Genomic DNA, 13,376 nt, shown 5'->3' on the forward strand with positions numbered 1-13,376 from the left:
CGGACGAGTCCATGCCCGCAAACCTTCGGCGGCGGCGGGCGGATGAACCCGTGCCTGCATGCGGCGATGCGCCCTTGCCTGGGCTGCGGGAGAGGCTCCCTGACCACTCCATCGCCTGGGGCAGCAACCGGCGGCCGGAAAAAGCCAAATCCGGCGGCCCGCGATGAAGTGCCGCAGATCTGCAAATCCGGCGGCCCGCCGACGCAGGGGGGAAGGGAGGGGAGGCCTCGTGCGCGTAGCGCCCTTCCGGTGTGCTCCTGCCGGCTGCTGTCACCGGAATCTTAGGCCGCGGCTGGCGGCGGCGAGAGGGGGGAGAGGAGAGGTGGTTGGTGGGACAAAGCGCGGGATGAAATGTCCCCCCACCAACCGCTTCCGCTTATATGCAGGGCACCGCAGCCGCGAGGGGGAAACCCGCGTTTTCCCGGGTTGGGGTCGGGATTTTGCCGCACCCCCTAAAAAATTTTGCGGGCCGGGACGGGATGCGGGGTCTGATCGAGCTCGTTTTTCCGTCCCGACCCGCATTTTGGCAGTTATTTTACGGGTCGGGACGGGATGTGGGGTCTGCTAGAGTTGCTCTTATCATATGGGAGTACACCCTCTCTCTTGGATGTGCCTAACTGTCCTCGGTTTCCTGTGACCGCCGATGATATCGCGGTGCTCAAGCACCAAAGCACACCACGGCCGCTCGCCGGAGGACGCCGAGTAGTGATGCCGACCTGCGCGGATGCAAGAAGAGGATGCCGATCTTCGCCGGGGAGCGTCGATGCGGGAGTGGTCGTGGCGTGTGCAGCCATGGGTCTACGCCGCTGCTCTTCGGGACGTCGTCAGCCTCTGTCTTCCGCTCGCGCAGCGGGGCTGATGGGATCACTCGGCCGGGAGCGTGTTGATAATGTGATAAGAGATAAAGCAAATGATAGGGAATAGTAACTGTGAACAGTTGTGTCTTATTCGTTGATGTGGGTATTTATAACCTCCCAATGGATATGTTACGAGAGGTGTCTTTTATAGAAAGGACATGAGCCAATAGTCACGTTTCTTGCCTAGCAACCGACGGTGGTTAAAGGAGAGGCAGGGATCACTCCTAATTAATAAAATTTAATTAATTCTTGACAAAAGTAACCCAGAAATATGATCATGGTCATCACCGCACCATTGAGGGCGTCGACCACAACAACCGGAAATATATTCTCTTTTTTTTCATGGGGAAAGGTTCTTTGAGATTCGGTGCGTGCATTGGCACCATGTGAACAGGGAGTGTGAAAGGGTAGCACATGTCGTCACCTTCAGCCACTCCGGCGTGAGCACGACGTATGTCGTCATCCTTTGTCGAGCCATGGCTATCGATGGACGACGAGCGGATACGGGGGGTGGTGATGCGGAGAGAAGGGAGATGTGGGAGGGAAATGAATACGGCTAGACTTAGTGGTCGTTGTCCGACTTAAATAGTTGGACTTTGGCCCTCGGGCGGCGAGCCAAAGAGGCGCCACCCGGCGACATGAATGTCTCCACACCCCACCCGGAGGAGAAGCCCGTCAGACCGATGGGTTTCTGAGTGTTTCCACGTGGGACCCCGCCGTAAGTCTGACGTGGTGGAAGCGCCCGGGCCTCCCCATATCCCATCCCGGATTTGGGCTCGATATGAGGGGTGCCGGTCGGTCCAGGTGTATAGGGCCGACATGAGGAGCCCGTCTGCATCGTTTTCTTTTTGACCAGTTCAAAAGAATAGAGGGGGAGATTGACGTAATGCGGTGAGTGCATTGCTTGAGCCTCGTGGGCATATATATATATATATAGTAGTACATAATCTTTTTGATGTACAAGACAAGCTAGAACAAATCCTAGTCTATCTAATGTTTTCTAAATAATCACGATACTCAACATCCCCTGCAGTCACAAGGTAGCGATGCAGACAGTGTGACTGGAGAATAATACGAAGGTAAGCTGACGGACATCCCCCCACAGTTGAACGGTCGATGCATCGCGGAAGTCGTGGCTAGAGTGGAAACCGGCGAGGTTGCTCAAGTAAGGCGGTAGGCCCTTGTGTCGATGTCGATGTAGTCGAGAAGCGTAGGGTGGTAACCTAGCAGTCGCCGCCTCCTCGGGCGCGGCCGGTCAACACGACCGGCGGACAAAGCCTTGGCACAGACGGCGCTGCCCCCAGCGGCGGTCATGGAGACCGACCGCCCCGGGGGTGGCGCGGAGCTGAAGCGGCGCCGGCTAGGGTTTAGATCGAGATTAGGCTGATATGATGTGGAAGAATAGAGGGGGAGATTGGCGTGATGCGATGGATGTATTGCTTGAGCCTCATGGCCATCTATATGGAGTACATGATAAAAAACGATGGGAAAAGATTAACCGGAGTGAGGCGAGACTGCCAACTCGGAATTTAGGAGTAGAAATTTTGTTTGATTTGTAAAAACTCTCTTTTTACCATAAATAAAAAATAGATTCGCACTGCCGTCAACGCACCAGTGTGTTTTTATTTACTTTCTACTTACCCTTTTTACACTGTTTATAATTAACTTTTGATTGCATCCACAATTCTTAAAAACAATAAACTTTGAACATTTTACAAATATAGATTTTCAGAAAATGTGTTAAAAAACGTTTTCCAATTGTTTGATTTCAATTTCAGGAAGAAATTTTAAATACATTTCACTAAAAGTTACAATCAGTAAATTGAAATACGCTTTTTTGAATTTTAGTTTCCATAAAATATTATTTCAATCATCCACAGAAGTTGCAAAACCAATATTTAAATATAAAATTATACTTATAATCAAATAAAAATTGAAACTTGCTATTTGTTTTTGAAATGCAACGTAATAAATGAATTTGATTGAAGTACAACTATAATAATTGAGATTTGGTTAATTATTTATGATTTTTGGTAGAAAATTTGAAATATTAAATTCAGACTTACATGACTCAAAGAATCAAATTCAAATGATATTCTAAAGACAGTAAATTAATAGAAAATTTCAAATATTTTTTGATTCCATGAATATCATACAATACTTTGTTGATTATGTCAATGAAATTTTGTTGTTTCTATAATTCATATTGTCACGAATAATATATTATTTCAGTCAAAGCTTAATCAACTTTATAAACACTTCACACAAATTTCAATCATTTCAGTCATATTTCAATCAATTTCAGAAGGAAAAACCAATTATTCCTGCCATATTTAAGCATATAGGTTTAAGTGTATCATATGTTATTACGCAATTCATGGCCCGCTATTCGGCGTTTTGGACTCGTATGTGTCATGGGTCATGTACACAAGTGTTACCCCACCAACTAGGCCTGACGAGAGATCAACACCACCGTATAAGAGAACTTTGGTCATATCGCACAAATGACATCAACTTAACGCCTAAATCCACAACATATGAATCTTTCAGTTCTCGGAACAGAGTGAATTAAACCATTATAAATCGTAACTAGCAAAATCTCTTGTGTTGCTATGAAGCCACAAAAGACGGCGAGTCGGCCAACGGCTTGGGGTGTGTGTTAGGGGGGGGGGGGGGGGGGGGGATGCATTGGAACCATTGAAGTGGCATCTTGTAGTTCTAGTTAAAAGTAGGGGGAAGAATAATTTTGGTTATGACATCACTACTTTATTAACACAAAATGGATATGTTGTTGTTAAATACTTTCAACAATTCAGAATTGTAGGTATTGTAATTTTCAAATTCTTCAAAGAATACACCCTTCCCCTACTCAATCCAAAAAATTCACTTCAAAAATTAAAAACAGCGAGGCAGTTTGGTAACAACATCCGCCTCAAGTCGAAATTAATTAATTAGTACAATAGTACAAATACCAACGGAACCAATAGCTTGTTTAAAAACGACAAACAAAATTGTGTGACGTGTGACATGCAAACCAATACTCCCTCTGTAAACTAATATAAGACCGTTTATAGATCACTAAAGTAGTTTCTAGATCATCATGTTATAATACCACGTCATGCTGCACTAAAAGACGCATGCGAAATCAGATGAGAACAAGCTCGAGAACTGACAGGGAGAAAGGACCGAAGAAGACGGCACCTGTGCCTGACCATGTCCGCATCTTTGCCAGAGAGGTCTTCCTCTCCTTGAATATATGGAGAAACTGAAATTAAGGTTTCTTTGATGATATCAATAACCACCACTGAAAGCTTGTTAACCTTGTCCCTTGGCTCAGACACGATGAAGTGTATGTGATTGGGCTCGTCCCTATTCACAAGAGGGAACATGGGCACAACATTGCGAGGGAGAAGACGCTTAAGGACGACAAGATACTGAAATTTTTGAGACGTAATCACCGCTTCCTTGTGCCAAACATTGTCTTCCGATGATGCTCGAGTATGACAGGTGATGGTGAAACTAGAGCTAGCAGCGAGCGGGCCAAAAAAGCCGTCATCGTCACGGGCAACGTCGACAAACCTGAGCTGATTGCCATCTTCCCCAGGGATGACGCACAGGCTGCGGTACATCTCAAGGGTATTTCCGCTTCGTGAAGAATGCCGAGGGCGGTTGTTGATGGGCAATCGGCTGTAAGAGATGCTACTTCGTACTCTTGTTTCTACTAGTGCATCATGGCGTGGGTTGTAGGACATGATGCCTCCTTGGTGGTAATCAACCCAGATTACGCAGTCCTTGGAAACGATGGTAGCATCGGTTGACCAAGCGATCAGATCGGTGAATTCCTCCTTGGTATGCAGAATCGGCAGCGTCATAATCTTCCACTCGCCCATGGCAACATCATCATGAGAACCATCGGATGTCGTCCACGGAGTGGAAGACGCATAGTTCTGCTCCCATACGTGCACTGCCCTTTGCTGAAAGATCAAACTTGGCCAGCTGCACCACCGTGAAGTCACCGTCCATGCCGCAGTATATTCCGATCGTGTCACGATTGAAGTGGCGTTTCATGGTCGCACCCTTGCCCCACTGTTCGATCACCATGGGCTCGGAGCACGCCGGGAGCCGCTTGAGCGCGCCTAGAGCGGCATTGAACACGAAGTAGTCCCTCCGGTAAGGGTCCCTGTCGGCGTCGTTGTCGGCGAGGCTGAGCAGGAGGAGGTTCCCGTGGGCCGACAGGAGCTCGGTTCCCCTGCCCCTCCCGTCGTGGTGGCGCGGACCGCGCGGCCATTGCACGTAGAGGCGGGAGAAGGCGGGAGGGGCCGCGGGGAGCAGGGCGACGGTGAAGGCGTCTCCCAGGGAGGTGATGGAGTTGGCCCTCAGCGGCGCAGCCGCTTCGTCCGGGAAGGAGCCGTCGTCGACGCCGTCCCTGCGGAACACGAAGCGCTCCAGCATGATCCATGAGGTCTCCGTGGGCGGGCCGCCGGCGGACCAGTAGGTGGAGGACGGCAGGGGACGGGGATAGATCGGCCAGGATGAAGATGTATACATGGCCATGGATCGGCGAAGACGAAACGAACTTCGGGGTATTAGGGTTTGAGAGGCGGTGATCGCGTTGTAGTTTACGTCTTGAGACAGACTATATGGAACACTACGTGTTTGGTTCGGCTGCTGGTAACGCAAACGGCAAGGGCGATGCTGGGCCTGGGCGTCGGCCAATCGATCTCGTGCCTGGGTCGGTCGCCTCGCCAGCCGCACGATCACCCTGCGCGCAGCCGTTCCATCACCCCATCTCACCCCTCTCAAGCCGGCCTCCCACCGGCAAGAAGTGGTCGACCACCGGCAAACCCAGCTCCACGGACGTGGTTGGCTCCGGCGAGAAGCAACAGTGGCGCGTGCCCTCCGGCTATCTCGCTCCGTCGACCTCGAGCTCATCGTTTGTGCATTTGTTCAGGAGATTTTTAGCAACTGAAGTGCGCCGCTTAGCAGCAAACCACCTGCCGTATGTCGTTGTCGACGCCCAAATATGAATGTGATGTGTCGCCTGGATGAACTGTTTGGGGGAGCAAAATTGTTGTGCGAGTTGTGGTAATTCCTTGGGTGCGGGTTTAAGGAGAGATACGTGGATAGTGTTTGCAAACCAGTTAAGTGGTGCGAATGCGAAAGATTAATACTGAGACCATTATTATTCAAGCATGACTACTGAAGTAGCAGCAGGGCAGGCGAACTACAGGTATCGTAGCTACAGTAGTACTATTTATTCAGCCGGCCATGAACTCCTCCGTCGACCACTTCGTGTCATCACTTCACGCCACCCGCGCATGATCACCATCGGTTCGCCCCGCCGGCCGCTCACTGTATCCTGCGATAGTGCCATGCGTTGCATGCATGCAAATGCGCCATTAGAATCAACGAGCTTGACGAGCTAGCATTTTTCCTAGTGCAGTGTACTCCGCAAGTGGTGTGAGGGCTTACTTGTCGCAGTCGGTGTGGGGGCTGACGGGGATGGAGATGCCGAGCTTGCAGAGCGCCGGGAGCTGTCGGGCGCGGTCCGGGAGCACGCCGAATGACGGGCCGGACTGCTCCAGGCACCTGCAGAGCGCGCGCCGTGCGCCCGGCGTGCCCGCCATCCTCCGCAGCCCCTGCGCGCCGCGGCAGCAGCTCTCGCTCGGCGCCCCGGCGACGGCGCCCACCAGGAACGACCCGCACGGGATCAGCGCGCTCACCGCGTCTCCGCACGACATCTCAGCCGCCGCCTCGGCCGCCACCGCTGCCATGGCAGCCGCGAGGAGCATCCCCACGACGAGGATGGCATTGGCCCTACGAGTGCTGGGCGCCATCGTGCTGCACTCTACGCTCTCGAGCGAATGATGCGTGGGCTGGTGCGGGTGCTGTACACATATGTATAGCGTGAGGAGGTCAGGAAAGTTGGTGGAGCACCTGAATGCGCCATGCCGCTCGCCGCGTACTCGTTGCCGCTTTGGGTGCTCTTATCGTAACCGCTCCCCGGAGGCTTATTAAACCGGACCCTGATAGAGTAGAAGGCCCTCGCCGGACTACTCAATGCGCCGCACTGTGCCGGTGCAACTGCAATGCCCGCCGTGGCTCAGTTGATCTGCTGTCAGGGGCAACTAAGTTTTTTTACCGGAGCCGGGAGCTACCGGTGGAGAATCTGCCGTTCAATTGCTTTCTTTGAGATTCGTGCCAGCTTTTTGTGTATAAAGTAAAAATAATTTACTATGCAATACAAACAGTAGACAAAGGAATACATCTGTGCATATGAGATGTGTGGCAGCTTTAGATGTGACTTAGTGGGTGACTGATTAAAAGGACGGCGCATGGGTTCTCTCCCCAAACAAAGTAGTTGCATTTTATTTGCTGCTCATATTTTGAATGGTTAACAGCTTATGAACCAAATTTCTATTAATGAATTTTTTTTACGTTTGAATTCAGGGTGATAAGACCTTTAAAACAAGACCGGTCTTGGATACAATTTGGCTAGATTGAATTTTTACTGTTTCAATTAATTTCACATTACAAAAAATACGATTTTACTCATTTCAATAAACAGAGTTTACTCATTCCGAAAAATTTATTTCACTAATTTGAAATACGGATTTCACTCATTTACAAATTGATTTTATTATTTCAAAATAATATTTCATTTATTTCAAACAACTGATTTCACTCAGTTGAAAAAACTTAGTTCACTCATTTCAGAGAACACATTAGATTCACTCATTTGAAGTACTATATTCCACTCGTTTAAAAAACTTATTTCACACATCACAAAAAGTATATATTTTCAAAGTTTGTTTCACTCGTTTCAAGAAACTAATTTCACTTATTTCAGAAAACACATTACATTCAGTCAATTGAAATACTATATTTCACTTGTTTCAAAAAGTGATTTTACTCGTTACAAAAGATAGATTCCGCTCATTTCACTAGTTTCAGAAAACACATTACACTCACAATATACAGAAATAAATAAGGATTTTTCACAAAAATAATATTTCAATTAAAAAACTATTTCACTCATATGAAAAATATCATTCAAACACATATTTCTCTGCAATAATTAAAATCTATGAAATTAGTGAAATTAGATTTTTGAACTAAGTGAGATCTATGAAAATAGCTACTTCTTGAAATGTGTGAAACATGTTATTTTTAAATCTGACTGACATAAGCAGTTTCACACAGAGTGAAATAACATGTTTCATATGTTCCATATATAGAGTGAAATAAATTTCGAACACTGAAATAAGCAGTTTCACACAGAATATATAGAGTGAAATAAGTTAACTGAAATGTTGAAAATTAAATGTATTTGAAATGTATCCAAAATTGATCTTGTTCTAAAGGTCTTGACACCCGGAGATCAAATATATAAAATATTTCACATATGTAATTCTGGTTTAAAAGATATTAACGGTTGAAAATGTCAAATGAAATTTAAATGGGTACCTTTGTTATGGGAGCCAGAGGAGGAGAGTATGTCTAAGCCATGCATGCATCGTACTGACAAAAAGTGCTGACAAGAGTTGACAAGACATTTCATACTTGATGATGTTCAACAGAATACAAAGGAATACTAGTATGCATGTAGACAGTGTGCACCAATCTCCAAGAATTTAAGGGTGGATTTAGCACCAGTACATCCCTGCACCGGTAAAAAGAGGTTTGCGCTGTCAGGGGCGCCTTCATAACGTACGATCTCTGTTCGCCTGCTCGCGCCGTTTTATCGCGCGTCTCCTGGTCTTGGGTGTACCTCGCGAAGCTCTTCTCTGTCACTAGTAAAAAGCTTGCACGCGTAATAGCGTCTCAGATGATACACTTTTAGTGAAAAGGACAACACAAAGACGTTCATAATTTATTTATTTATTTTTCGAAAACAAGGACGTTCATAATAAAACCAATGGATGGACAATTGGACATATCTTGTCAAGCTCATTTCCTCATAAGCTTGTCCAAGTAATTCTAAGATGGCAACTTAATTACATCACATCGGACGTATAAGAAACTTGTTAGTCTTCATCGACAATAAAAATAGTACTCCCTCCGTAAAAAATATACAAGTGTTCAGATCACTAAAGTAGTGATTTAGATGCTCTTATGTTTCTTTACAAAGGGTGTAATGGTTAAATATTTAAAACCTCAGAAAGATCAACAATCAATTGCGTATCATGATGTGAATGAACCGACCCGGAAAAGCTCCAATATATGAAGGCTTTTGAAGCTGTTGTGTGCTTGATTACTTGTTATACTTCAACGATGGATGTACTCAATTTTAGCTCCGATATATGAAGGCTTTAGAAACTCTATGTATCCATCATATACTCAATTTTAGCTCTGATATATTTTTTTCTCTTGAGTATTTGTCATGCTTATGGTCATGAATTTCTCTTAAGCAAAAACAATCAAGAGAAAAAAATATCATCTGTTAATTCATGGAAGTACCTCAACAAAACATCTACTGATGAGCCATCTCCAGTTTTGCAAATGGTCATAAGTACTAGTACAAATTTCTGAAATCATCACAACACAGTGTAATTTGGTGGCTGAATTAAAGATTTCAGTAAAAATAAGGATTGAAGTATCATGTTTTTTTACAGCAAATACACTTTATTCCTCACAGAATAGATAAGTCATTTACAAAAAGAGGAGAAATAAAGTCTGAGATAGAACAATCCCAAAATCCTGAACATCTAATGGTTAGAGAATTTCTAGCTAGACTATCTGCTACCTCATTTGCTTCCTGAAAACAATGCACAAAGGAAGTCTTTGCAAATTCTAACTCCATTTGCTTACACTCCATGATGATAGCCGCCTCAGGACCAAAGTATGCTTCTTATTGATTAAAGGCTTCCACTGCAACCGTACTCTCAGATTCAATGATCAGTGAATTGCACCCCAATCCTCTCTGCGAGAATCATTCATTTCAGACCGCAATTATTTCAGCTGCATCAACATTACTAATATGTGATATGAACCAGTTAGCTGCTGCAATAAAATCACCTCTGTCATCGCGAGCAACAACACTTGTAGGTCCAGACAAATTTTCAACACAAAAGGAGGCATCAACATTTATTTTAACTGCCCCTCTATCTGGTTTCTTCCACATGCGATAATGCTTTCGAACTGGTTGTTTAGGAGTTGTCGATCTAACAAAGTTAGTGCAGATATCCTTAATTGCAGTAGCGGTGTGGTTAGTGGCCAGAATATTTTCTCCCTTCATGAATTGTTGTCGCTGCCATCGGATGTACCAGGCTGCAACTGCAACTAATTCGGGCAATGGCAACTCTCCTGTAGCAACTTGAGGCCTACCAATGTTCTCCATGGTGACTGGTCCAGAACGGTCTTCAGCAACCGCCTTTGTGATAACATCTACCAGACCAAGTTCAGACCAAATTTCAATAGCACGAGGGCAAGTGAACAAACAATGTTGGATGTCTTCAAAACCAACATGACAGATTGGGCACTCACCACTTGTTGGGATATGACGTCCGACAAGAACTCCGAAATAAGGTAGTACTCCCCTAAGCACTTTCCAAACGAAATGCTTCACTTTACCTGGGATATGAAGACTCCAAATATGTTTCCATATAGTGTTCAGTTGGGAACTGCCTTGGCCCTCTAGCCAATTCCATTGATGACCGAACTGATGTTCAAATTCCACGTGATAGGCCGACCAAACAGAGAACGTCCCTGATCGAGTACCACTCCATGCAACAAAATCCTCTAACAGTTCCACCCGAAGAGGTATTTGGAGGATTCGTTGAACATCCCCACGCGAAAAAACTGATTGAATAAGGTCAACATCCCACTGTCCAGTGTGTGGATCAATTAATTCTTCAAGTTTTCCCAGTAATGTATCACCCCTTGGTGTTATTAATTTTTGAGTTTCACTTGATGGTATCCAGGGATCTTGCCAAATGTTAATTTTTGAGCCCGTGCCAACACGCCATATGCAACCCCATTTAAAGGTTTGCATACCTGAGACAATGCTCTGCCAAGTGTAAGAAGAACCCTTCTTTGGTCCCGCATTCAGGTTGTTTCCGTCAGGATAGTATTTTGCACTAAGAACACGTGCACACAAAGAGTCTGGATTCCGGAGCAGTCGCCAACACTGTTTTGCTAACATAGTTGTTGGGGAACGTAGTAATTTCAAAAAAATTCCTACGATCACGCAAGATCTATCTAGGAGAAGCATTTCAATGAGCGGGGAGAGTGTGTCCATGTACCCTCGTAGACCGAAAGTGGAAGCGTTTTATCAACGCGGTTGATGTAGTCCTACGTCTTCACGATCCGACCGATCTCAGCACCGAACGTACGGCACCTCCGTGTTCAGCACACGTTCATCTCGATGACGTCCCTCGTACTCTTGATCCATTTGAGGCCGAGGGAGAGTTCCATCAGCACGACGGTGTGGCGACGGTGATGATGAAGTTACCGGCGCAGGGCTTCGCCTAAGCACTACGACAATATGACCGAGGTGTAAAACTGTGGAGGGGGGCGCCGCACACGGCTAAAGATCAACTTGTGTGTCTATGGGGTCCCCCCTCCCCCGTATATAAAGGAGGGGAGGAGGAGGCCGGCTGCAAGGGGCGCGCCCAAGGGGGGAATCCTACTCCAAGTAGGAATAGGTTCCCCCCTTTCCTAGTTCAACTAGGAGAATAAGGAAGGAGAGGGAGAGGGAGAGGGAAAGAGGGGCCGCGCCCCCCTCCCCTTGTCCTATTCGGACTCCCCTTGGGGGGGCACCTCTTGGCTACGGCCCTCTCTCTCCCCTGAGGCCCACTAAGTGTTGGGGAACGTAGTAATAATTCAAAAAAATTCCTACGTGTCACCAAGATCAATCTAGGAGATGCTAGCAACGAGAGAGAGGGAGTGCATCTTCATACCCTTGAAGATCGCTAAGCGGAAGCGTTACAAGAACGCGGTTGACGGAGTCGTACTCGCGGCGATTCAAATCGCGGAAGATCCGATCTAGCGTCGAACGGGCGGCGCCTCCGCGTTCAACACACGTACAGCCCGGGGACGTCTCCTCCTTCTTGATCCAGCAAGGGGAGAGGAGAAGTTAAGGGAGAACTCCGGCAGCAAGACGGCGTGGTGGTGGAGCTTGTGGTATTCCTGCAGGGCTTCGCCAAGCTCTACGGAGGAGAAGGAAGAGTTGAAGGAGGGAGGGGCTGTGCCAGGGAAGGGGGTGCGGCTGCCCTCTCTCTCCCTCACTATATATAGGGGGAAGGGGGTGTAGAGGAGGCGCCCTAGGGTTCCCTAGGGGAGGGGCGGCGGCCACAGGGGAAACCTTAGATGGGTTTGGGCGCCCCCACCCCTAGGAAACATGCCCCCCAAGCTGGGAGGGGCGGCTGCCCTAGGGGAGGCGCCCCCACCTCTCCAGGTTACGTGAGAGGGGTTGGGAGGGGCGCACAGCCCCTTAGTGGGCTGGTGTGCCCCCTCCCCTTGGCATATAAGGCCCCCCAACGCTTGTCGGGGCCTCCGAAACACCTTTCGGTCACGCTGGTCGTCACCCGGTACTCCCAGAACAATTCCGGACTCCATACCCTTCGTCCAATATATCGATCTTCACCTCCGGACCACTCCGGAGTTCCTCGTCACGTCTGGGATCTCATCCGGGACTCCGAAAAACCTTCGGTAACCACATACTATTTCCCATAACAACTCTAGCATCACCGAACCTTATGTGTGTAGACCCTACGGGTTCGGGAACCATGCAGACATGACCGAGAAACCTCTCCGGCCAATAACCAACAGCGCGATCTGGATACCCATGTTGGCTCCCACATGTTCCACGATGATCTCATCGGATGAACCACGATGTCAGGGATTCAATCAATCCTGTATTCAATTCCCTTTGTCTATCGGTATGTTACTTGCCCGAGATTCGATCGTCGGTATCCCCATACCTCGTTCAATCTTGTTACCGGCAAGTCTCTTTACTCGTTCCGTAACGCATGATCCCATGGCTAACTCCTTAGTCACGTTAAGCTCATTATGATGATGCATTAGCGAGTGGGCCCAGAGATACCTCTCCGTCATACGGAGTGACAAATCTCAGTCTCGATTCGTGCCAACCCAACAGACACTTTCGGAGATACCTGTAGTGCACCTTTATAGTCACCCAGTTACGTTGTGACGTTTGATAAACCCAAAGCACTCCTACGGTATCCGGGAGTTGCACAATCTCATGGTCTAAGGAAATGATACTTGACATTAGAAAAGCTCTACCAAACGAACTACACGATCTTGTGCTATGCTTAGGATTGGGTCTTGTCCATCACATCATTCTCCTAATGATGTGATCCCGTTATCAATGACATCCGATGTCCATGGTTAGGAAACCATAACCATCTATTGATCAACGAGCTAGTCAACTAGAGGCTTACTAGGGACATGTTGTGGTCTATGTATTCACACATGTATTACTGTTTCCAGTTAATACAATTATAGCATGAACAATTGACAATTATCATGAACAAGGAAATACAATAATAACCATTT

The 13,376-nt window shown here is 47.1% G+C and overlaps 1 protein-coding gene across 1 annotated transcript; it reads right to left on the reverse strand.

Moving 5' to 3' along the window:
* Positions 1–6,021: 6,021 nt before the first annotated feature.
* Positions 6,022–6,724, reverse strand: LOC109747846 (non-specific lipid-transfer protein A-like). The gene is made up of 2 exons (XM_020306890.4): positions 6,330–6,724; positions 6,022–6,216 (listed from the first exon to the last, which is right to left on the reverse strand). The coding sequence occupies exons 1-2, from the start codon at positions 6,692–6,694 to the stop codon at positions 6,207–6,209; spliced, it is 375 nt and encodes a 124-aa protein (XP_020162479.1). The 5' UTR covers positions 6,695–6,724; the 3' UTR covers positions 6,022–6,206.
* Between the last annotated feature and the right edge of the window lie 6,652 nt (positions 6,725–13,376).

The sequence above is a fragment of the Aegilops tauschii genome, chromosome 5, assembly GCF_002575655.3.
Source record: "Aegilops tauschii subsp. strangulata cultivar AL8/78 chromosome 5, Aet v6.0, whole genome shotgun sequence".
Lineage (NCBI taxonomy): Eukaryota > Viridiplantae > Streptophyta > Magnoliopsida > Poales > Poaceae > Aegilops > Aegilops tauschii.